This window comes from Eutrema salsugineum, unplaced genomic scaffold, assembly GCF_000478725.1.
Source record: "Eutrema salsugineum unplaced genomic scaffold, Eutsalg1_0 scaffold_15, whole genome shotgun sequence".
Lineage (NCBI taxonomy): Eukaryota > Viridiplantae > Streptophyta > Magnoliopsida > Brassicales > Brassicaceae > Eutrema > Eutrema salsugineum.
The window spans coordinates 1,286,870-1,313,790 of NW_006256867.1; the positions used below are offsets into that span (position 1 = coordinate 1,286,870).

General features: G+C 32.9%; 5 protein-coding genes across 5 annotated transcripts; 4 read left to right on the forward strand and 1 right to left on the reverse strand.

The window, feature by feature from the left end:
- The first annotated feature begins 2,172 nt into the window (after window positions 1–2,172).
- LOC112088199 (glutathione S-transferase T3-like) lies at window positions 2,173–3,048 on the forward strand. Its single transcript, XM_024158488.1, has one exon. It carries the CDS (start codon window positions 2,173–2,175, stop codon window positions 3,046–3,048), a length of 876 nt encoding a protein of 291 aa, XP_024014256.1.
- Window positions 3,049–6,762: 3,714 nt separating this feature from the next.
- On the forward strand, window positions 6,763–8,417 carry LOC18021788 (transcription factor bHLH18). The gene is made up of 4 exons (XM_006404675.2): window positions 6,763–6,810; window positions 6,971–7,450; window positions 7,786–8,163; window positions 8,343–8,417. The coding sequence occupies exons 1-4, from the start codon at window positions 6,763–6,765 to the stop codon at window positions 8,415–8,417; spliced, it is 981 nt and encodes a 326-aa protein (XP_006404738.2).
- Window positions 8,418–12,063: 3,646 nt separating this feature from the next.
- Window positions 12,064–14,148, forward strand: LOC112088200. Its single transcript, XM_024158489.1, has one exon. It carries the CDS (start codon window positions 12,064–12,066, stop codon window positions 14,146–14,148), a length of 2,085 nt encoding a protein of 694 aa, XP_024014257.1.
- A 2,165-nt stretch (window positions 14,149–16,313) lies between these two features.
- LOC112088201 (cyclic nucleotide-gated cation channel beta-1-like) lies at window positions 16,314–17,831 on the reverse strand. Its single transcript, XM_024158490.1, has 3 exons — window positions 17,469–17,831; window positions 17,105–17,362; window positions 16,314–16,613 (listed from the first exon to the last, which is right to left on the reverse strand). Exons 1-3 carry the CDS (start codon window positions 17,829–17,831, stop codon window positions 16,314–16,316), a joined length of 921 nt encoding a protein of 306 aa, XP_024014258.1.
- A 5,684-nt stretch (window positions 17,832–23,515) lies between these two features.
- LOC18021789 (transcription factor bHLH19) lies at window positions 23,516–24,605 on the forward strand. Its single transcript, XM_006404676.2, has 2 exons — window positions 23,516–23,928; window positions 24,035–24,605. Exons 1-2 carry the CDS (start codon window positions 23,542–23,544, stop codon window positions 24,479–24,481), a joined length of 834 nt encoding a protein of 277 aa, XP_006404739.1. The 5' UTR covers window positions 23,516–23,541; the 3' UTR covers window positions 24,482–24,605.
- Window positions 24,606–26,921: the final 2,316 nt, after the last annotated feature.

The following is a 26,921-nucleotide window of genomic DNA, read 5'->3' on the forward strand; positions in this document are numbered from 1 at the left end:
ATCTAGCAAAAAAAATTCGAATCTACTATTATGATGTTATTTATGTAAATTCGGTATCATCGATTTGGTCTGTCGAACCGTTCTATATACCTAAGTTGTTGACAAAAAATAATAATTTCACATTAGATTAAGAAAAAATATTTTTATTTTTGTTACTATTACAACGGAGATACGGATCCATCGAACTATTTCATTATAGAGATTTTGATCTTGAACAATGAAAATGTTCTTATAATTATACCCGTATCATGTGCACATCTTTATATATATAGTAGACACACTTGTAGCTTTCGACAGTGATTAAATACTTTATATACCTTAATCATTATTTTCTGTGAAACCAATCATTTATATTTAAATCTTGATTTCAAGTTGCTTCCATCATGGGGCGAGGTAAAGGAAGGATCGAGAAATGAGTTGTCTCTTGCCTGTCAATTCTCAAATAGATTATTGCATTAACCCACGTGAAATGTTGAAGTATTCAACATTTCCAATAAAACTTTGTGTATATGTATTCAATTTTCTTAACCTAGTGACTATATATGTGTTGTCATGGACTCATGCAGAATACCACAGTTGCACAATACACTTGACCCTCAAAAGAGTAGGATGTGTCTCTCTCAATAACTATTTACAAATTACAATAACTTTGTTTCTTTGGTTTATATCCAAAACATATAATGTTTTTTGCATTTTTCTCACAAATTCATTAAATCGAAATAACCCTCTAGAGGGAACATATTTGGAGTCATAAACCTCCACAGGGAACTTATTTTAATTAAACTGGTAAAAAAATTTTAAATCAAAGAAAAGTAATAAATCTATTTTTCTATCTACCCATTTAAAATTTGTTTGTGAAACCCAATTTGATTGGTAAGCCTAAAAATGACATAGCCAACAGTCCAAACACTGTAGAAAATATAAAAGGAAATCTCGCGGAGATCTTAGGTTGGTGTCATACATAACTTTAAACAACAAAGAAAAAACTAAGAGCATCATTATCGCAGACTTTTGTTATGGGTTTTGAGGCCTTTTTGATTTAAAATAAAAGATTTAAAGCCCAAAAATGAAAAAAACAATCCTTATTTCGGGCCTGGAGAATCGATCCTAATTGTACACCTGGCATTACATGATTTGCTAAAAAAACGTGGCTATCTTCTTCTCTCTTCATCGTTTGCATCTCGACCTTTCAGAAAAAAAAATTTTGAGAGAAAAATCGAGTCATGGCAGAACTTGTGCATCTCGACCTATCTTCTTCTCTCTTCATCGTCGTCGATAATGGACACCTGGAAAATCGAGTCATCACCGTCCGTCTTGTCCTTCTCCTCCTGTCTGAAACGGCAAAGAATCCACATAATCGTCATGTGGAAGTCGAGTCATCAGAGTTCTCTGCATGTCCACCGATTCGACACATAAATAAGCTAAGTCACCATCACCTAATCTCAATCAGAGCATATGAATTAGTTTAGGCATGGAGGATTTAACTTTATATCGGTTTCAATTTTGGAATGAAGAGTTTATATCTATGATGAGCTTGTTATCGGCTGGTTGATTGGTAGATGTTATTTGAATGTTGTAGTGGTCGAAAATTGGAATTGATCTTGGATATAACAATTGTAAAACAAGTTTGATGTATTGTTTCCCTTTGATCTTCGTGGAAGTGATGTTTGATTTACTGATTCATACATTGAATGTTTCATCTGCCTAGAACTGTAGTTTAGTTCATGGTTGGTTGGTGTTAATGGTAAAGAAAAACTTCAATGCTGTTTAGTGAGGAAGGTGAATTGATTTGTTGATGGTAATTAATGCTTTATTGGTTAGATTTGGTGTTTAGAGTTAGATATATGTCTACTCATTGACCTTGAATGCTCTTTAGGTAGAGATAGATATTAAGTAAACACTTGAATGCTGTTTTGCTTTTGTTATTCAATGCATATTCTTGAGAAGCATAGAATTAAATCCAGCCGATCCTTTATTCCTTTTTTCTTTCTTACTTCTTTGCTTCTTTCCATCCTTAAAACCTTCTTTATTCCATATTTGCTTCTCTTCCATCTACAAGATCTTTCCTTCTTTTATTTCTGTACACCTTTCTCCTTTTCCTAATCTCTCATTCTCATTCATCTCCTTATTTGTTTCCACTCCTCTCATTCTCTTTCCTTTGTCATCTTTTCCATGGAATACTCTTCGCAGATTCCCTTTTCCCCCAACACCAACTTCGTTGATCTTCTCAACAGCCAGCAGGATGGAGTGTTCTGCGGTTATGCGTCCAGTCTTGGTGAAGAGATGCCTGCGGTGGTGGAAGCCTCGGCTGAAGAACAGAAGGCCAAACGGAAGACTTGGAGCCCAGCAGATGATGTTCTGCTGATAAGCTCGTGGTTAAACACAAGTAAAGACTCCATCGTGGGCAATGAGCAGCGAGCAGGGTCTTTCTGGAAAAGAATTTCTGTGTTTTATGCGGCCAGTTCCAAGTCTTCTGATCATCCAGATGCAATTCAGTGCAAGCAGCGATGGCAGAAGATAAATGATTTGGTTTGCAAGTTCGTGGGAGCTTATGAATCCGCAACAAGGGAGAAGACATCTGGTCAGAATGAGAATGACATTCTCAAAGCAGCTCATGAAATTTTTTTTAACCTTCACAAGAAAAGGTTCACGCTGGAACATGCGTGGAAGGAGCTGAGGTGGGATCAGAAGTGGATAACCCATTCATCAAGCAAAGCGGAGGGAACCAACAAAAGGAAGAAAAGGGTTGATGGGTCTCAATCACCAACCGGTATGGCGGATGAACAGACGGCTTCCGACGCAGAAAATAAGAGCAAACGACCCATTGGTGTTAAAGCGGCTAAAGCAAAGGCAAAGAAAACAATTATGGACATGAAGGCTGTACTAGAAGACTTTTGGACAATGGCGGATGTCAAGGCTAAAGACTTAGCTGAGAAGAAAGCCATTTCCAAAATGGCGGTGCTTGAGAGACTCCTTGCTAAGCCGGAACCGCTTTCTGACACAGAGGAAGCATTCAAGCTGAAGCTGATCGCTGATCTGATGGAGTAGGATGGTGGTTCAGCTTGTTTTTTTTTGTTTCTTCAGTCATAAGTTACTGAAGTTTCGGTTAGGGATTATGACTTAGTAATGAAGTTTATTATGATGTATTTTCATTTCATGCTTCAGTTGTATTTTTATTTCATGTTTGGATCTTTTGTTTAGGACTTTGCTATCATGTTTGGAACTTAAGCGGTTGTACTTAAGTTATTGTATGTTTAATGAAAGCACTATGGTTTTCTTTTCCTTAAAGTATTTGCTCATTTACTGTCTTTGATGTTTGGGTTTAGTGTTTCAGGAAGTTAAAAGAAGCAGGCACAACCCTACAAAGACATTCACAAGGCATCTAGTGAGCACAACACTACAAAGAGAGTCACGAGCATTCTAGTGGGCACAACACTACAAAGACAGTCACGAGCATTATTGTCATTTCTTTGTTTCAATAATGGATTTCATTTTGTTTTCTTCTTATGTAAGTTTTAGACCACAAATTCCATGTAATGTAACGACCACAAATCTTGTATGTAGACTCTATTTATAAAGTGCAAACGGAAATTGTATCAAACCAACATCTTCACTTTTGTTTTCTCATACAATCGATTCCTAGAATTCAAGTTTTCATAAATTTTTCACTTTAGTTTTCTCATACACTAAGCTTATTTCATTCTCCTTCTCCTTGTTTTTTCATTCTCTCACATTACTTTACCAATTCTACTTACAAAACCAAACACCTTTTATGGCTTCCTCTTCCAATAATCCTCTTCATGGATCACTTGATGATGATTTAGATCAAAAGTTTGATCAAATGTTTGATGATGTATATGATCAAACATATGAAAATCTCTGCGCTATGTATGAAGAACAAATGGAGGAACCGAGAACAAGAAAGAAATGGGCTTATATTGAAAGACAACGTGAAGAAGGCCATAATCGTTTATGGAACGATTATTTTAGTGAGCCGTCAACATATCCTACAAATTTATTCCGACGGCGTTTTAGGATGAACAAACCATTGTTCTTGAAGATTGTTGAAAAACTTTCCAACGAGCATCGTTACTTTCGTCAGAAGAAAGATGCTCTAGGAAGACCTGGTCTCTCTGCACTTCAAAAATGTACCGCAGCCATCCGTATCTTGGCATATGGCAGTGCTGCTGATGCGGTCGATGAATATCTCCGGCTAGGTGAACTACTACTCGTAAATGTTTGGAACATTTTGTCGACGGAATAATAAATTTGTTCGGTGATGAGTACTTAAGAAGACCTACACCGGAGGATCTTCAACGCTTACTTTATTGGGGAGAGGAACGCGGATTTTCTGGAATGATCGGGAGCATCGACTGTATGCATTGGGAGTGGAAGAATTGCCCTACTGCTTGGAAAGGACAGTATTCACGTGGTTCCGGAAAACTCACAATCGTTTTAGAGGCAGTAGCGTCATATGATCTTTGGATATGGCATGCGTTTTTTGGGCCTCCAGGTACTCTAAACGATATAAATGTTCTTGAACGCTCACCCGTGTTTGATGATATAATACAAGGTCGAGCTCCAGCAGTTAATTTTTCTGTCCAAGGAAGGGAGTATAATTTGGCATACTATCTCACTGATGGAATTTATCCAAAATGGGCAACTTTCATCCAATCTATTACTCTTCCACAAGGCCGAAAAGCAAAAAAATTTGCTGAAGTTCAAGAATCTGTCCGAAAAGATGTGGAGCGTGCTTTTGGAGTATTGCAAGCTCGGTTTGCTATTGTTAAAAATCCAGCTCTTTTTTGGGATAAAGAAAAAATAGGTAAAATTATGAGAGCTTGTGTCATACTCTACAACATGATAGTAAAAGATGAAAGAGATGGATACAATCTACTAGATGTGTCAGATTTCCAAAGAGAAGAAGGAGACGGAAGTGCAAATGTGGATAACACATATTCAACGGCTATGCCTACAAACATTGCCAATATGATGGATACTCGAAAAAAAATCTGGGATCCAGGAGTCCATGAACGATTGAAGAAGGATTTGATTGAGAATATATGGCAAAAATTTGGATGAGATCAAGACATTTGAGTTCACGTTGTTAAATTTCATTTACGAATTAATTTTATGTTTGATTGTGTTTATTTTAAGAATGTTAATTTCTATTTTATGTTAAGAGTGTGTTTATGTTATAATCAAATTATTATCTTTGTTTTAAATAAAAAATTCCTTAAGAAACCCAATCTAGATTTTACCACTAAACCATTATAATTAAGAAGGTTCTTAATCAAAACTCTTTTTCCAAAATTAATATAAAATAAACATAAGAACCCTTAATGGGGTATTAGCGATAATAATGGTCTAATGAACAATTATTGGACACACATTTATTGTGATGTTTGTTTATCTCTGATAATGAATTATTTAGCGAACGCAGACTAAAAAATTAATCAAGATGTAATTGTTTAAATACATTCTAGTTGGCAATATATTTAGAAGATAAAGAAGATGATATTATTCTTCTTGAAGATTTCGAAATCTTTTCTTAACCCTAAACAAATATTTAGAATTCGGCCAAAAAAATTGGAATATTATCTTATCAAGCGCTGAATTAAAAATTAACAAGATGATTAACTGAATTGGTAACATACTATATAAAAAAATTCTTGGTTTCGTTTTCGTTTGTATTTAATTTATATTTATTTATGATATAAATGGTTAGAGTTTGCTTGATATTAATGTATCAAAATTTTCTGCTTTGGAAGTTGGGCTTAGTTTGATTTATCTATTACTGGAAACACTGATATTTTATGTGTCATTTGGATCTAATGACATAAATGTAATTGTTTTTAAAATAACATTTAAGAAAAAAAATAAAACATTATGAATTAGTTGCCTTTTTCCATGAATGTTTAAATTTTTTTCTTCCTCCAATTATTAATAGTATACAAGAATTTATTTTGTAATTGCAAGAAAAAGGTTCAATATATATCATACAATATTAAAAAAATAATGCATAGCTCAAATACGAGATTGAGTTCACATCTTTTAGCGGAAGATAACTTACCTTCAACCCTGGTTTTTCCTTTCATTTTTTCTTATTGAATGTGAAATTTATTTAAAACCAAAAGACTGCTTTTTTCTTTCATGTTGATCTTTTATGTTGCAATCCCTTGTTTTATGTAATGTCTATCTTGTACAATCAAATGTGTAAAGCATAATAAATTTTCTTGTTACTATAATAAGTCAACAAACTATAAAATATATAATATAAATAGCCTTTTCAAATCTTATTAAATTCGCAGGATTTTTCACTATATATCTCGTATTTTCGATTTAGTAATAGAAACACATTTGGCATCATACTTAGTAATAGATACACATTTGATATTATACACATTTGGCATCATATTTGTTTTTTTAAGTAATATATCTTGTATTTGATTGCTTTCACACGTACACATAACTTCAATTATATATCTTGTTCAGCCATTAGCAAACCCCAATCTTTCTCTTTCTCTCCCTCTCTCCCTCTCTCCCTTCGAAGGTAAGTAAGCTTCCGATTCATTTTTTTCTTAGACCGCACCAAATTCTTCAATTCTTTTAATTCTTCAGTTCCTTTAAAGTTTTTGGACAAAACTTTTAGAATTCAAGAAATTCTATCGTTTATATAATTTTATTTTCTTGTACAAGTATTTATGCTCATGCATGCTTACCAATTTTTCAGATTCTTGATTAATTAAGCAGCTAGCAAATATGGCCAAAACAATGACCGCATTCTCCACCAAATGGTCCTCCGAATTGGTATAATATCACACAAACATACATATTTATATGTGTCTCTGAGTCTCTCTTTCACCTTATGATTTGTATATAATCCATATTCATGTTCTTTATAGTCTTTATTCCCTCTCTTTTTTTTTATTGGCAAATTTCATGAATCTTAGTTATCTTCCTTTTTTAGGATATAGAAGAGTACAGCATCATCCACCAATACCACATGAACTCACTCGTAGGAGATGTTCCACAGTCTCTCTCATCTCTTGATGATATTACCAGTTGTTATAACTTTGATTCTTCTTGTAATGACGATTTGATCGAAAAGAAACCTGCAAAGATCGTCAAGACCACTCACATCTCACCAAAGTTACATCATTTTCCTTCTTCCAATCCTCTTCCTCCAAAGCTTCAGCCATCTTCTAGAATTCTTTCTTTCGAAAAGATGGGTTTCAAAAATATGAATCAAAATTCCCCAAACTTAATATTTAGCGCCAAAGAAGAAGCTGGATCACCAGAGCTGATCACAAGAGAGACAAAGAGGGCTCAACCCTTGACTCGAAGCCCATCAAATTCTCAAGATCACATACTCGCAGAGAGGAAACGGAGAGAAAAACTTTCTCAAAGATTTGTAGCACTTTCCGCCCTAATTCCTGGCCTAAAGAAGGTACATGTAGTTTCAAAAATATCATTTTTGTTTAATAACAAGGGTTGGTATTAATCAAATCGTAGTAGTCCATTTTTAAATCGTTTAGAGAGGCAACAAATCTTGCTATCTTTCCTTAATAAAAATTTGTTTTTTGACTTTGGATCTGTTGTTTATGAAACTTAATTCTTTGATCAGGATCGAACATATGAAAGTCGAATATACTGAAAAAATCATAAGAATAATGGTTTTATATAATCATTCGTAGTTTCAACTTGATGGATATTCATTTAATTGAATCTATGTATGTTTACATGCTACTGGCATGCATGATGTATGCATATATATGTTTATAGATGGACAAGGCTTCTGTGTTGGGAGATGCTATAAAGCATATAAAGAACCTCCAAGAGAGTGTGAAAGAGTTTGAGGAACAAAAGAAGGAAAGAACAATGGAATCAATGGTTCTTGTAAAGAAGTCTCAGTTTGTTTTGAATGATTATGATCAACCCCCATCTTCTTCCTCGGATGGAAATCACGAGTTCTCGAGCTTAAATCTTCCAGAGATGGAAGTTAGGGTTTCAGGAAAAGAGGTTCTTATTAAGATGCTATGCGATAAGCAAAAAGGTCATGTTATCAAGATTATGGATGAAATTGAGAAGCTTGATTTGTCTATCACCAATAGCATCGTCTTGCCCTTTGGACCCACTTTTGACATCACTATTATCGCTCAGGTGATTATATATCACACAACCTACCTATAATCATTTATAATTACATATGTGTTCGAAATAGTGTATTGTGTGGAAATATATAATTTTGTTGATGGAAGCATATCTCAGAGTTAGTAAGAATTTGGATTTAAAAATTAGATTACTCGAAAATCTTATTTTTATTGTGTATTCTTTTGCAGAAGAATAACGATTTTGATATGAAAATCGAAGATGTTACGAAGAGCTTGAGTTGTGGCTTATCAAAGTTCATGTGATTGGTTTCACGTTACATATATACATATATGCGCACAAGCATCCTCGATTTCTCCGACTTACATATCCAAAGATGATTTTTTTCCATGAAAATGGTTTTTAGTCGATAAGTTTGTTGCATGGATGTTCATAAAAACATTTAAGGAACCTTGTTTGTTTTCTTGACGTGTGCTTAAGATACATGTCAATATATCATCGATGTTTAGTAGATGGGATTTTTCGCAGCTACTTGATTATTTTTTGCAATGCAAAGCATTACGTTAGGTTGAAAATGTCATGTTTAATAAATAAATTTGATCAGTTTTACTGTCAATTGAGCACATTTTAGTATTTAAGAAATGTATATGTTATTTTCTGTTCAGATGGATCAGTAGTTTACGATGAAACCCATTTTTTAAACTCATCCCTATATACAATGATCAGGATAAGAAGATAAATTTCTACAAGTACCTCTTCATTTTCTAATCATGATAAAGTTGTCTATTAACTAATAACTAGTCAAAAAGCAATTATTCACAACGACTTGCAAAATCAAAGAAAAAAAAAATCCATCCGCCTAAATCAAAAAGCTATAAAGTAGACAAGGTACACCAAGCTGCTTTGAAGGAGTATTTGAGGATCATTTGTCTTTTTTCCTTATATAATTGTACATTACTTCTTCTGTTATTTTTTATATAAACAGAAAAAACATTCTAGTATGTTTCATAAAGACTCATTTTTAACTTGTTTATGCATCTCTTATTAATTAATGATGATGAACTGTAAACTTCAAGAAATATCAATTGAAATTATTGAATTGATTAAGAGTTACAAGAAATTGTTTACTAACAAAAAAATGATGCATCAATTAGTAGTATTAGTTTTGTTTTTAATATGTGTGAAAAAATTATAAAAAATCTATTAATTTAAAACAGAGGGAGTCTATCACATTTTTATTAAAAAAATGTTATACCACCATATATACATTGAAAAAAAACAATATTTGAGAAACATTACACATCATCTAAAAGTGAGAGTTGAAAAAGGAGGGCCTAAACAAAAAATAAACTAAAGGAAGAGATGATCAATTTACTTAATTGCGGATACTAATAGATGAAAAAATAACACTGTAAAAAAGGGAAAAAAAATTCATAGTACTTTCTCATTGGCACTACAAACATAAAAGACATATCTACGATTCTACGTACATAGTTTTTTTTAGTTTCATTAGTTTACTAATTTTCAAAAATGTTAAAAAAAAAAACTGGTATTTTTGGTTGAATTGACGACTTTGCCTCTCTTCTAACTTTTTCGTATAGTTTACACAAAACCACATGTGTTATTGTTAGGGAAAAAATTTCCATGAACAATATAATAAATGCGAAAATTCTTTAACAATTTTAAGGAAGTAAAAAAATTAATGAAAAATTGAAAGTGACTAACGTGGAGCAAAATTGCAAATTATTTGGAATCTTTAAAACATCAAGTCATCAAGACTCTATCGCCCTGTTTTATCGATATCTCTTTTTATCTATATCCTTCGTGCGGATAACGTAACTGCGGATGCTATAGCAAAGAACTCTTTTAGATTTCTTTCTTCAACGTTCAAAAAAAAAATAGAGATTTCTTTCTTCCAAGCATGTAAGACTACTTCTTCTTCAATGGAATTTGCTATTAAAAGAAATATAATTTAAAGTGACATATTTTGCAAAGTTCTCAGCATAAAATGATAAATTAAGCATATGACACTTATAACATCTCTTAATAACTTAGATTATCCCCTATATTCATAACTAAGTGACATTTAGATTGGATAATATAACATGGTTAGTTGATTACGAGTATAGGGAAATGTACGTCCAGCCAAAACCATTTAATCATGAAAGAGAAAAAGAAAAAAATCAAAGTGTTAATTCACACTGTAACAGGAAAAGGGTGAAAATCAAAAGTAATTGCCAAGAGGTAAATTCGTTAAAAACAAGCCAACAAAGACAATTTATTGGTTATTAAATCGAATTCAAAACGTGGGATTTTCCTTTTTATTGAAAACCGTTTTCAGGAGGTCAAATAAATGTGAAAACCAAAGTGTTCTTTGGCGTCGTTTTGTTTTTTTTTCGTCGGGTCCAAATGTCTAACCAAAATGCTTAAACTATGCGCAGATCCGCAGATGTATGTATTTAATGTGTATATATATGTATAGTGAGAGAGAAAAGGGTCATATCATTTCAAAATCAATCCTTTTTTTCCAAAAACCCAACACCAATTTTAATTGCATAATGATATGTTTCTGGACAAAATTATTTTCCTGAATTCTGGGAATAGGAAGGATGCTTAGTTCTATTTAAATATTCCGTGAATTTATAAACTATTTTTTGACGTCGAATTTTTAAATTATTTTAATATTTCTTTTTATAAAACTAGTATGAGTATTAGATAAGAATTAAAGATTTGTTAGAAAAAGCTTCAATAATTTTGGGTTTGGGTTTTTGATGGAAAATATTTATCAATTATCTTATTCAAAGAATCATCACGTTCGAGTTTAGGAAATTCAACATATAAGCCACTAAAAAGCTGTTACTTATATATTATTTAGAATTATTGATTAGTTTCTAAAATTAAACTAAGATTTGAAATATGCTTGATCAATGGTTACCAATACACTAACATTTTTCATACCTAAATTTTAGAACTCAAAAACTATTATAGGTCATATAACATAACATAAATTTATAAATTTTTTCTTTACTCAATATCAAAAAATATATTTTTTTTACATGGCTTACTATTCAAGATTGTTGACAACGGGATATAAAATGAGGCAATGGAGCAGAAGGCAAGGAGCGCGTGGCTGATATGCCATAACTCGCAAAAAAAAAAATCTCACCTACATTAACATAATCTAATGCCATAAGTAGGAGTGTAATGACGTTTTTAACCTTAATGAACTAAATATAAAAATTTAAAGAATGAAATTGGGTTTCTTGTTTTTTTTATAAAAAATCTGTGGCTTTCTTCTTCCCCGAGCTCGTTTCCGTACACCTCCGGCGCAGAGAGCTTGATTCGAACCATCGTCGTTTGCTGGCGCCGGCTCATTTTTGGTTGTTTAACTACTCTTTCTGATCCGGCCATTTGTGTGAGAAGACTTCGAATAGGTATGGTGGTGTGTATTTTGGGGATTTATAAATTAAGGGTTTTCTTTGTTTGTTTGGTGGTTGTTTAACTATGTACATTGCCTAAGTTTGTTGCTTATTAGTTAAGTTCTCTTCGAATCGATGTTAATTTGTCGATTTTTAGTGTTGAATCTGTTTGGTAGATGTGAAACGAGGATGTGGAACCAAAGATTTTAGGCTAGAAAGTTTGGGAATTTAGATAACTGGTACAAAAGGTATAAGTGAAAGATAGGGGACAAGTAGTACAAGTAGTACAAATGGTAGAACTGATAATTATGGGACAACTAGTACAAGTCTCCGACTTATGGGACAACTAGTACAAGTCTCGGACTTATCATATTATGGGACAACTAGTACAAGTCTCTGTTAAAACTGATAATGTGGGACAACTGGTACAAATGTTATAGTGAGAAATTCGGGACAACTAGTATAAAAGGTATAATTGTGAGAAACGTAATTGGTAATATGATTTTTTTTTTGCTGCGTATACCAGGATATAATGAGCATTGGCCACACCAACATACATTTTGAGTATGGAGGATATTATTCACGGAACGAGGAGGAGTTTAAATGGATTTCAGTAAAACCTATATATGCAATATCATTTAAAAGATTATCTTTGGATGGGATTACTTATTCAGCTCTTGTAGAGAAGATATGCCAGAAGATTGCACTAAGCTCCAATACGACGAATCTGAAATTGAGCTACATTCCTTTGGTAGCTAAGCCTCAAATGGAGTCATGTATTTTCGGTGATGATGATGTATATGCTTATCTGACGACATTTGATAAAGATGGTCTGAGATCTGTTTTGAATGTGGAGGTTATCGAAGAGGTGGATACAGACAAAAGAGATCAGCTATGTGAGGATGATGTAGCTAATGGGGATAATGTAGCGAATGGTGGTGTTATGGTTCTTTTCAGGGCTGAGGAAGGAGGAAATCTAGAGAACATGCCTACTAATGAGCGTACTAATGAGCCTGATAGTGAGAAGCAGATGGAGAATGAAGATGGCTTGGAAACCGGTTTTGATGAGAATGAGCATGTTGAACTTCCACGGGAAGAAGAACAAACTCAATTTGTTCTAGAATGGGATGATGGTGCAGGTTTTGAAAAAGGTCAACAGTTCTGTTCGAAGGAGGCATTGAGAGTAATGGTTGATAAAGCTGCACATAAAGGGTGTTTTGGGGTAAAAACCGAGAAGTCTGACCAGGGTCGAGTGATACTGAAATGCCAACAAGCTGATCGTGGGTGTCCATGGTATTTACATGCTGCCAGAATTAAGGAATCTACATATTTCAGTGTCAGAGTATATAGGAGTGTTCATACCTGCTCCAGGGTTTTCGCGAGTACAAGTCGGAAGAGAAGAAAAGGTACTCCACAAGTAGTTGCATCTGTCTTGCGTGATGCATATCCAGGTCAGATTGACACCCCCGCGCCCAAAAGTATTATCAATGTTGTTCAGGTAGAAGCTGGAATAAATGTGTCTTACTCTACTGCATTGAGAGGCAAAAAGCTAGCTGTTAGTGAAGTGAGAGGGAGTCATGTAGAAAGTTTTAGGAAATTGCGTTCTTATCTATACGTGTTAGAGAGGGTAAATCCTGGTACAGTTACATGCGTGAAGGTGGATGCTGAAAATAAGTTCAAATATCTATTCATTGCTTTGGGTGCTTGTATAGAAGGTTTTAGAGCAATGAGAAAAGTCATAGTCATGGATGCAACATTTCTGAAAAATATATATGGTGGTATGGTTGTATTTGCTACAGCTCAAGACCCTAATCATCATCATTACCCCATTGCAATGGGTGTAATTGATAGGGAGAAAGATGGAAGTTGGAATTGGTTTTTAGAAACACTGAAAACTGTCATACCAGATGATGAAGAGCTGGTTTTTATGAGCGATAGGCATAGGAGCATTTTGAAGGCAGTTCATGAGGTGTATCCTAAGTCTCAGCACGGACATTGCGTGTGGCAATTGTCGCAGAACGTGAGAGGTAAAGCTGCTGTTGGTTTTAAAGATATTTGTGCTGCGAGATTTAGAGATTGTGCTCATATGTATACCGAGTATGACTTCATCAGCGCATACATCGATTTTGGGAGGAGGTTTCCTAAAGCCGCCGAGTATCTTGCTGCTGTTCCTGTGGAAAAATGGGCTAGGTGTTATTTTAAAGGAGACAAGTACAATTTGGACACCAGTAATGCTTGTGAGTCGATGAATAGTGTATTCAAGAGGGCAAGGAAGTACTCTCTACTGCCTTTGATTGATGCATATGTTGAAAAATTATCTGAGTGGTTCAATAAGCATAGAAAAGACACTGTTTCTGCAACAAGCTTAGGAAAACAGTTGGTGCCGTATGTGGAAAATGAATTACATACACGTTGTGCAGTTGCAACTCACCTACTAGTAACTGAGCTGAACGGCAGTGAACTTGAATACAGTGTCACTGGAGTTGATGGGAAGAGATATCAGGTTGATTTGTTAAGGAGAAATTGTAGTTGCAGATGTTTTGATATTGACAAGATTCCTTGCGTGCATGCTATAGCAGCGAACATATGTTTGAAATTGGGACAACTGGACAACTAGTAAAACTATGTTGCATTTGTGTTGTACAATTAGAAGAAGCATATGTTTGAAATTGGGACAACTGGACAACTAGTACAACTATGTTGCATTTGTGCTGTACAATTTGAAGCAGCATATGTTTGAAATTGGGACAACTGGACAACTAGTACAACTATGTTGCATTTGTGGTGTACAATTTGAAGAAGCATATGTTTGAAATTGGGACAACTGGACAATCAGTACAACTATGTTGTATTTGTGCTGTACAATTAGAAGAAGCATATGTTTTAAGCAATAGGTCAGAAAATAAGATAGCAAATTGGTTTCACAGTAAACACTCCTTATAAAACAAGAGAGTCTTCACTAATACTCATCACCTGATGATGGATAAATGCAAATTTTTGGATTTTTCAAAACGGATCAATCAGGACCTTTTAACTGTGGCATGAAACTGTAAACAATGATGGACAACTACAATCAGTGGTATATGGTCATGGGTCAACTGGAAATATTTGAAAAAGCTAAAAGTACAACTCTTACAAATATTGGACAACAATACAACTACGTACAACTATGTGATAACCTAAATCATATTTTATTTGCACGTGAAGCACGTGTATTTACTATGGCGGCAGAATAATTAAATAGTTTTTGAAATCTCTTTTCTTTAAATTGTTCTTCCTCTTATTCTAGTGAGCACTTCCTCGTTTTTTTAGGGTTTCAGCCGCAGAGCAATTTCGGAAGATTAAGATAATGTCGATGAAGGAATCTTCCTCAAAAAAGACTGCCTTTCCACCGAAGGATTACGGCATGACCACCAGGTGGGGGCCGGAAGTTAATGGAGTCCGCACCATTCTTCCATGTCCCAGGCAGATGGGTATTCCCAAGGTTTGCCACCACGGAATTGCTCCAATTGGCTGTCTAACCGACCGTTCAGTGTTAGATAAGGAACGTAGGTACTTTGGTTGTTTTTATGGTTGCTGTGGTCCCAAATCCCAGAGGTAAGTTAAAATTCGGAATTTAAACAATTTACAGATATACTATCTGGATTTCGCGAAAATTAGTTTTTCGTAAGTGGATTTTCAGGTTCCAAGCTGTGGCTTCAAAAAGTGGTGGGATGAAGCCATAGTTGAAGAGATTGAAATGGTAAAAGAAACTCAAGAGGAGATGAAGTCTTTGTTTGATGTCATTATCTCGAGGATTGAAGCTTTTGAGGCTGCTGTGAGCAAGAAGAGGTGCTCGAATGAAGGTTGAAGCTCAAGATCCTTTATTGAACTACTTTTTTATCCTGTACTGAACTACTTTGTTGAACCTTGTTGTCTTTTATTGTCCTATTTGTCCTACTTGTTGTCCTTTATTGTCCTACATATTTAAACTATGTTGTCCTTTATTGAACTACTTTGTTGAACTTTGTTGTCCTGTATTGTCTCTAATTTGTTTAACTTTGTTGTCCTGTATTGTCCCAAATTAGAATATCACACATAAAATCCACAACATAAACTAAACATCCGCAAACAAATCCAACATAGTTAAACTAAACATCCACTGACAAATCCAACATAAACTAAACAACCGCAAACATCCGCAAGTTAAAAAAAAAACATAACATCCAGAAAACAAGATAAACTACCACATCCGACAATTCTACTTCGATTTCTTCGTCTTCTTAGCCTTTCCTCCTGAGACCCAAGGCGACTTCTTGTACGTCGATTTTGACCGTTTCCTTTTTTTTTGGAGGTGATTCTGGTGCTGCTGCTGCTCGTGATGACGATGCTGCTGCTGCACGTGATGACGATGCTGCTGCTGGTCGTGAAGAGGACGCTGCTGCTGGTCGTGCTGACCACTCGCCTGATCTCCTTTACGGTCTCATCAAATGTGTAACGCCCCCATGGAAACCTTTTACACAAATTCAAATCAGAAACCACTCTAAGCAAGAATTCATCAATGTTCCCATCAATCTTGGATTTCGCTTTCAGTACTATGCATAAAAAATACAAGACTGCCAGCTTCTTCCTGTCTAGAGAGGGTTCCTCCATTGAGAGTAACTGAGCTTTCACATCTGCGATTTTGATTTGTGCTTTCCTTCCAAACATTCTCTCCACAAATTTCAAACTCCCCAATTTCTTATAGTTTTGCGGGTAATCATGGCAGTCAAGTCCACTTAACAGTGCATGCTCTCTCATAGATTACCTGATAGGAACTCCATTAACCACAAACCAAACCTCATTTCGCCTCTCAGTGTAAGCTGTGTGAAGGAGCAGCATCCAAAGTCCTTGATTCATGTGATTTGGCTCCCTAGCCATATGCAATATGTGCTTAAACTGCTGGTGTGATCTGAACCATTTATCCTCTTCTGGAAGAGACTCTATCACTTCAAAAACATGCTTCATACTACATCTCGTCATTATCCTTGCCGTCTTGCTATACTCGGTTGGACCGAAGTAGAGCTTCTCAGGTCCCATTGGTTGGTTTCCCTCATCTGTATCCTGAAATCCAAAGACAGTCTCACAAAGTTATCCCATTTGTTTCAATTGTACAACTACTCTACTTAACTCAGTTGTCCCACTTGTCCGAAACAACTAATCTAGTTAACTCAGTTGTCCCACTTGTACGAAATTGTACCATAACCAGTTAATCATATTTCCCACAATTGTCTTATTTGTCCGACTTATACTCCAAATACATAATGTTATCCCAGTAAACATTAAATTAATCAAAGTTGTCTCATTTATCTCAGTAGACTCTATCTCTTACCCGCATACAAAGTTTTCCCAGTTGTTCCAATTATACAAATAATCTAGTTAACTCAGTTGCCCCTTGTACGAAATTGTACCAAAACCAGCCAAATATATTCCCCACAATTGTCCTATTTGTCCTACTTATACTCCAATTACATAATGTTATACCACTACACCTTAAATTGGTCAAAGTTGTCCCATTTAACTCAGTAGATCGACTCTATCTATTAAACGCATACCTTCGCCGGTGAGGGTTCGTGTTCCACTTCTTCATCCTCCTGCTCTTGCTCTTCAGCCTCATGTTCTTGTTCTTCAGCCTCCTGCTCTTGCTCTTCAGCCTCCTGTTCTTGTTCTTCAGCCTCCTGCTCTAGTTCTTCAGCCTCATCCTCTTTTTCGTCAGCCCTCCTCCTCTTCTTCTTCGGCCTCCTCCTCTTGTTCTTCGGCCTCCTGCTCTTCTTCTTCAGCCTCATCATTTCCCTCCTCTTGTTCATCAGCCTCTTCATTTCCCGAATCTTGTTCATCACCCTCCTCCTTGCCCTCCTCTTCTTCATCACCCTCCTTTCCCTCCTCTTCTTCTTCACCATCCTCCTTTCCATCCTCTGCTTCATCACCCTCAGCCTCCTCTTCTTCTTCCATGGGGTTAATCGTTTCGGTTTCATCTTCTGTGGTTATTTTTTGGGCCGCGGTCTCCTCAATAGGATTCGGAGAGGTTTCCTTCTCCATTTCTGTTTCTGTGGGAATAGGGTTTATCGCGGCTTGAGAAACATCTTCGCTTGACTTTATCGCGGCTTCGGTAGGAATAGGGTTTACATCGGCTTGAGGAATATTTCCTTTCTCTTTCTCCGCGGCTTCAGGATTTACTTCAGATTCTCTCGCTGCGGCTGGAGAATGCGATTCCGTTTCAGGCAACGTTTCCCGGCTTTCACTTGACTCATACTCGACGCCGTTTTGTTTCACACGAGCCATGGAGAAGTCGAAACGAACAGAAGTTGGAGAAATCAATTACAACGGAATTTGTAGATTGTGGAGTGGAAATAAAAAGAACGCAATCGATTTACTTCTATCAATACTCGCCGGATTCTACGCCGGAAAACATTCAATCGGTTTTTTTCGAAATTCTTAACTGTATGGAGGTTTTTTTACAAATAATTCAAGTTTCATTAGGGTAAATCCAAAGATACGCGGGTCGGATCCGATTTAAGTTGGGTGGGTTTTCATATACCCAGGTTTTCTCGTAATTAAGAAGACATTCATGGATAGGGTAGTAAACAACCACCTTTTTGCTATTTAAAAAAAATCAAAAATAAATTGATTATTTCATCGATGGCATTGGGGCTCTTTTTTATGCGACTTATGGCATTGTAACATTTGATTCGAAGGCAAGGCTATAACTGTGTCTATTGTGGCCTAGAAGAATCAAGAAACCACTTGTTTTTCTTGTGTAACTATACTGCCAAAATATGGGAAAATATTGCAGCGTCTTCTTGAGAATGCTTTTTCCACATATTAGGATCATATAATTATCCACTATTCTATTCATCTCTCAGTCGATTAAAATTATCCTATCCAGGTACATTTTTCAGTGATATATTACGATATTTGGCGAGAGCGAAATGTTAAATGTTCGAAGACATGGTGGATCACCACTTTCTGCCGCTCAGTTAATCAGACTTCTCGACAAAACGTTCATAACTGCATCAGCGCTATTAAAACAAAATATCGATTATATATATATATATATATGAATTATTTTCATATGTTATTATGTTGAATTGAACACTGTGGTTACATGTACAATCATTAAGAGTATCTCCAACCAAAACACTAAATTTAGTGTAAAAATAACATCAAATTTGGTGTTATAGTGTTCTACTTTTTTTTCATCTCCAACTATAACACTATATTTCACACTAAAAAGAATATTTTCTATTATATTATTATATTTAGAATTTCTTTATTTTTAAAAGTGTTGATCAATACTATTTATAAAGATTTATAAGATTTTTTATAAAGGTTTATAAGATTAGTTATGTAATCAAAATTATATTTTAATAAAAAATAAAATTAAGATAAAAAGATAGTATGGTATATTAAAATTTTTCTTTAAAATTATTAAAACATTTAGTACAACATATCCATAAAGCCAAAATCAAAACTAACAAGCAAATATTTAAATTATATAATTAAAATTATATTTTTAAAAAGTTAAAGTTAAGACAAAGAGATAGTGTGGTATATTAAAGTTATTCTATAAAGCCATTAAAAAATTTAGTAGAACATATCCATAAAGCCAAAAATCAAAACTAAGAAGTAGAAATTTTATATAATTTATAAATTTAGAAATAATGAATGTTGTTTGTAATTAATAATAAAATAAAAAGAATATTTTTTAAATATTTTTATTTGAGGAAAAAAATATTATGTTATAATTAAATTTTTGTATCATTAAAATGATTTATACAAAAATATTATTGTTATATTTATTTTTAGTTACAGATTTAATCAATGAATAAACAACAAACTAATAATATTATTTAATAGAACAATTAAAAATAATAATATTTTAATATTTAATGTGATGAACAGTGTTACACCAAATATGGTGCGATACTGTTTATAAAACGCTAAAAACAAAAATATACTGTCCAATATACCGTTCGGTTAGAGCAATTCACACACCAAATTTGATGTTTTGTTTTGAAGTTACTCGAAGTATCCATTAGAACTAAAAAATTTATGAAGTTTTTAGATATCATATGGAATATAATAATTATAAAATATGATAATAACATTTACTAACGCAATTCATATTTAAGTAGTTAAACTTTATGATTCCCACCTATTGGATTTATGGCGAATGAATTAGACAAAATTGGAAGGGCCCTTGACAGTGTGTTTGATTAGGACGACGATAATAAACTAATTCCAAAAATGGAAATAGTTGGTCCATTCCAAACCCGGTGATGAAATAAAACTTTATTTGTATAAAAAAATAAAAGAGATTCATTGGTCAGCTGGATTTATGATATATTTACGGCGGCATATCCCGTCCTCACCTCACAACCAACTGTAAGGTAACCCGTAACCATGGATACACATTTGTCCCACCTTATAATACAATTATCTAAAATTTTGCTCACTAAATCTCCATTTTATATATCAATTAACTTTGAAAACTACACTAAAGAATGGCTTTATTTCAAAAGATACGTACGAAATATTTGGTTAGAATATCGTTGCAAACGAGAAGATAGACTTGTACACTACACTTTAACCCAAAAAAATAAAAAATAGAGTACGAATAAATACGGAAAGAAGCTTCCAAAAAAAATATGGACTAATAGACAAGTTGTGTAGAAACGGTTATATATTATGGTTTAACTAATAAACCTGAATGTATTTATAATATGTTTTCACATACAGCGGCCATCGCACCTAAGTGAGCGTTCATGTCACCTAGCATGTGAACGAAACCATCCGATATAATTGGGAGCCGTAATTTCACATTTTTTATCGAAAGAAATTTAGTTTCTGTTTTTGATAAATCCTTTTATCTGATAGATTTATTCAAACCGCCTTGGCACAGAACCATTTCATTTTTGGTCTACCTTTTTGGCCCGTATATGTCTGTGAACGCATTACGACGTAGAACTCTACAGGTCGTGTTTATAGCTGCAAAACCTTTGCGGTTTGGCCTCTTCTTAGAGCATTTGAGAAACAACCCGTTTGGTGGGGACATTTGAAATGGTTACGGGTCGTTATCGAAAAAAAAAGATATACTTCTCAAACATAAATTATTTTTAACATCCACATGGCATCATATAACTTCTTCTGCTTTATCTTCTTATAAAAAAATATATCCACCATTAATTTATTTTGCTTCGCAATAAATGGGTCAAGATATGTTCATCAATTTTCATATTAGTAAAAAGAAAAAATTTCCAAGTGTTTATACCTCTGGCAAATCTAATTATGAACATTTAAGATTTGTTGAAGATTTTTTGAAGATATGTTCAATTTTTAAGACTACATAATAAATGGAAATTTAACGATCACATGTCTCTACAAAATTTATATGGTTGAGGTTATATACATTGATTATAATATCTTAGCATTTAGAGTTTGAACCATATTTAATTTCTATCATGTTTCCTAGCTATGAATTTTCAAAAGTGGCCCAAATTTTCTGATATATCGCTAAAATTGTTATACAATGTGGTTCTGTTTTAGAATAAATTATAGGGAAAATAACTTCGGCATCTTTAGATATCGGGTTTCGTTTCTCAGCTTATACATGCAAAATGTTGGATGTGGAACACATAAAACATATCGAACAACTTGTCAACATGGCTAGGTCAACCAATGTGTGAAACTCAGACAACTAGCTAACTCAATCGGGTTACTACTCAAAGATAGTATGGATAACCATTCCGTCGCCCCCAGTGCCTTTTCATTCGAAGCTTAAATCATATTAATTTGGTTACCTAACTTTGAGAAATTTATATGAAAACTTATATGTAGATACTGATATGTAGATAAGATATGTAGATATATACATATATATATAGCAGGGAATTTATCAAAAGTAATATTTTAAAATATAATTTCAGTATTTTTAGCGTCTTTTTTGTTATATATAATTTCAAAATATAATTGCAGCATTTAAGGGCATGTATTTCGATATAAAAATTTAAACACATGTTCCAAATTTTAAAATTGATTAAAAAAAATGGATAGTCCAAACTTCTAACAATCAAGATAATAATAAATATATCATTTTTGTATATTTATTTAAAAGTTTAATAAAAATGTTTTTCATCTTAAATTGTTGATCTGCTGCTTGCGTTTCTGACTCGTGACTCCATATCTCGTCGGAGCAATATAATGAGTTAGTAAGAGTTTTAACTTCAATAATTCGGCTGTTGGGTGTTCTGCTTTATTTAATTTTTCTTTTCTCAGGAGCTTTTTTTTTTTTAAAGTGTTTTGTTATTATGATTATATTTTGTTTCTAAATATTCTTCCTTGTTTTAGTTTATTTTATGTCTATTTAATGCTTTTTTGAGATATTTATGTAATTTACCAGCGTTTAACTCTGGAAAATATGTTTATTCTGTCAGTTTGTGTTTTCGATGAGATTTTTTATCTCTGTCGGTGTGTCTAAATCTTTGTATCAATTCATGTTTCAGTTATTATTTTATTAATAATAATTTATAGATGACAAAAAAAAAAAGAAGACTAGGCAAGAGTAGGATAGACTGAAAGTAAAAGTGCTTAAAGACTTTTTCTTGGTCATTGATGTTTCCGAGTGAGAATGATAAGCTCCATATAATTCGACACAAACAAAATCAACACCAAGAACACGTGCTTTTTTACACGTTTCTCTTACTTTTTGTTCTTATTTTTTGTTTTTTGTTTTTTTGTTTTTTTGGCAATGACACGTTAAAGGAAGCCCAATAATTAGGACGTATATAGGTAGAAAAGCCAAAAAAAAAAAATATATATATATATATATATATATAAGATCTAGCTAGTATCTATTTGGTTCTTTGATGAAACTGTTGAGAAGGAGCAGTAAACGAGTAAATGAAGAAATGTGCAAAGATAAATTGATAAATGTTTTAGTTCCAGCTACAGAAACAATAGTTTCGCAAAGCCTACACTTATTTTGGTAAAACAACAAAAATACAAGTTTTTTTTTTTTGTTTTTTAGCATCAAGAGGTGCAGTTGACAACAAAAATGTAAATCAAGAGGTAATGCAAAATATTACCACCGATTAATTACTTTTCTATAACGAATGTATGTAGCCATTGGATAATTTATTCACTGGATTTTCTAAAACATGACAACATTTCGATTGACCAGGTGAAAGTAAAAAAAGTACTTTTATTGTTGGCTAACTTTGATAATTTGATTAGGTTGAACTTTCTTCGATTCGGTTCACAGTGCAAACTTCTCTTAAATTAACTTGTAAAGTTAATGACTTAAATATGCGCTTGTTAGGATAAGTCCAGACATATGGATTATAACTGATTAAAAATATGTTTTCTTTTTTCTTACTCATATTAAGAATATCTATATATTATAAAAAAAAAGGACAATCACATGATTCACGTTGACACACCTCTGTTATGCATGTGTTCATATTAATGAGTATAAGATCAAATAAAGGTATTCGACACACACAAAAAAAAAAGAGAGAAGATAAAATAAATGTATAAGTAGAGATCTAATCTATAGCTATAGTATTCTTTAGAATTAATAGATACGTCTGATACCGTTTTTTCTTTACCTGTTGACGCGGCAAACATTATTATGATCTCAGACCTCTAGAAGCCAACAAATTAAACGATCACCATAGACAATGATTTTAAAAACTTCTAGAGTGCTCGATCATAATAATTTTACTACATACGAATTAAAAATATTTTCGAAGATATACGTCACGTTTTATGCATTATATAACTAAAATATGGTCAACGTGGTTAAGGAGTGGAAGAAAAAAGTAAGCCGCGTCACGTTGTCAATATATAAAGAAAATACTTGAAAACACTTTCTTTTCATAAACCCTTTAATTAGGACAAAACAAGAAACACATCTTTCTATATCTGTCTCTCGTCTTGTCGTAGGTTCGAAAAAGTTTGATCTTTCTTTCATCGGTTCTTGCTCAATTCGGACATGGATGAAGATTTCTGCTTAGCTGATTTCTCACTAGAAGACATTGATTTCGACTTTAATTTTAACGAAGAAATCAGTCTATTACCTGACGAAGCGAGCATGCATACACAAAGGATTCAACGTTCATCAGATTTTGATAATCAAATGCGTCTTGGGTTCCTCAAAGAGAAGCCGAAGCCTGCGGTCAATAACAAGCCACAAATGATTTCTTTCGATTTTTTTAGTAATGTTTCTTCTTCGCCACGTGGAACCAAAAGAAAAGCATGTTCTCCTGCCACAAGATCTCCGGTTCTCGCCAAAGAACATGTTCTGGCTGAAAGAAAACGTCGTGAGAAGCTTTCGGAAAAGTTCATTGCCCTCTCAGCTCTTCTTCCAGGTCTTAAGAAGGTACAATTAATCAAAATTTTTGTTTATTAGAATTTGATGGTGAAAAGAAGAGTGATACTTTCAATTGGTTGATGAGAATACTCAAGTATGTTATGTTTGTTTTCAGGCAGACAAAATAACGGTTCTTGATGATGCGATTTCACGTATGAAACAACTCCAAGAACAACTAAGAAACCTCAATGAAGAGAAAGAAGCAACAAGAGAAATGGAATCATTGATTCTTGTGAAGAGATCTAAAGTTTTTCTCGACGAGGAACCTTACCTCTCGCCTTCTCCTTCAGATCATGATCAGCTTGATCAAGCATTACCAGAAATCGAAGCCAAAGTATCGCAAAATGAGGTTCTTATCCGAATCCATTGCGAGAAGACGAAAGGATGCATGTTTAACATACTAAACACGATAGAGAATCTTCAATTGCACATCGTTAATAGTGTCATATTGCCATTCGGAGACTCGACCCTTGACATTACAGTCCTTGCACAGATTGACAAAGATTTCTCGGTGAGTGTACTTAAGGATCTTGTAAGGAACCTGAGACTCGCAATGGCTTAGTCTTCTTCAAAGTTTTAGTAATTGACTGTACATTGATGCCAATGGTTCAGCCGTGGAGAATGAAACGACGACAATTTCCTCGATTTGCTGTCTTTTCACTGCTATAATTTTTAATATTTTTGAAACCTTACACTACTGTCGTTTTCATTATAGGGTTTTCTTCACACGTGTACTATCACGTGTTTGGTGTATTTTTGTAGGCGAAATTCTTGTCTTTAGTGGTTGAAACTAAAGGGATTATTCGTTGACATTAATGTAAATTGATATGTTTCTTTTTCGTAAATAAATTGATACGTTGTTGAATTTTGCTTTTGTTAAGCTAATCAAAAGTGGTCGTAAAAGTTTAGCAAAAATAAAGTGGCCACATAAAATATAAATATACGTTGAAATTTAGTTGTAGAAAGCAGAACTACTACTTCAACGTTTAGCGAAAAGAAAAAAGCAGAACTACTTGGAAGATAATAATTGCAAAATTTAAAATGTACCTATCTAGTTTCATAATATAATATGTTTAAGAATTATTATTTTCGTTTTATTTGATAAGATGTTTTACAAGTTTTATCATTGGCTGAAGTATGTTATAAATTAATATTTAAATGATATATTTTTTACAAAATAAATTTTTTAATATAAAATTTTTTATCTAATAATATCTTATTATATAAATGAGAATGATTCAAAGTTAGTAACTCGTTAGATCGTGACACGTGTTAAGTAAATCGATAAGCACGTGTTTAATAAATTTTTATTTATATTTTTAACAAATATAAAAGAGAATAATTCAAAGTTAGTAATTCGTTAGATCGTGACACATGTTAAGTGAATCAATAAGATTTTGACATGTTTTTTTAAAAAATTATTTATATTTAATTTTTAACAAATATTATGAAAAAAAATTATAATTGGTTTTTAATCATAAAAAGAAAAAATGTTTAGATTAAGGAAAATAATAAAAATAAATAAAAATTATAGTTTATTAATTTCAGTTTAACATAAAGAAAATTAAACAATAGATTACAAATTTACAACCAAAAAATATTTTGCTAATATTTTTAGTTCATAAGCTACATGTTTTTAGTTCGTAAGCTACATGTAGTTTTTTTATTTCATGTTACTTATATTAGGTTAATACATAAAATGATTATTGTTACATTAATGTAGTTATGTAGAATAGTTTTTCTTCAATTTTTGTAATTTTATTATTTATATTTAAATAATATTATGATTGTTGATAATTTTATTTTTAAATTTATATATAGCATATTTTTATAGGTGATCTCATTGTGTTTTCTATTTTTTGTATTTTTTTAATTTTTGTGGGCTATAATATTAATTTATAATCTTGCATATTTGCAAGTATTTATCTAGACCAGAAAAATTATGTTAATTTATAGAGTGATTATTATTGTATTAGTATAGTCATGTTAGAATATGTATGTTTTAATTAGTGAATTCCTATTATTTTGTATATAAATAGTTTTATGATTGTTAATAATTTTATTTGTAAATTTATGTATTACATATTTTTATTAATGAGGTCATTTTATTTTTTATATTTTTTTTATTTTTTACATGTTATAAAATATGAAATTATAAATTCGCATATATGCGGAGTACTATCTACTATAGTAATACAAGACAATAGTGAAGCATGATAAAAAGAATTGATTGAACTTCTTCTGGCTGTCTAGTAGTTGAAGACTGTAATAATATATCTAAACCATCATATTTTGAAACTGTAATAATTTAATTACTAATATTTTACATTAGATGGAATCACATGAATCACTGATAAAATAATGAAATATAGACAATGTTTTACGTTAAATGGAACACATGAATCATGGGACGAACGTGGCTGTTAGAATTATTAAATGATAATCCATTCCAAATCAAATCTCTTAAAACTTCTTTGAACATGGATATAATAAAAAAAAAAAGAGCCATATATTGAGAAACGTTGTCCCTCCAGGTTTCCACCAAGTTTGGGTTAAGTGTACATTTATTTTTGGTCGGCAAAGTGATTCTTAATTTGCAAATTTGGGATACATAATTTTGAAAAATAAATAATTATTTTACATAATTTTGAAAATATTTAGCATCAGTCAATGAAACCATTTTTTAATAACAATGAGTAATTATCCCACTTATCAATTTCAACTAATTGATGAATGATACCATGTATTATTATTATCCCACTCATCAATTTCAATGAAAACATATTTCACCATTTCTTTCTGTTATAACGGATGTGAAAAGATAAAGCTATAAACGTAAATAATACGACACAGATTTAATGTGTTTTACCAACGATGTATTGGCTACCTCCACAGACAAAAGAAACCAATTTATTAAGAGAGACAGAAAGTTCAGAAAACCCTGATGGAGGTTCTGAATCAGAATCGGAACACGTCAGAAATATGTATAACATAGATATTTA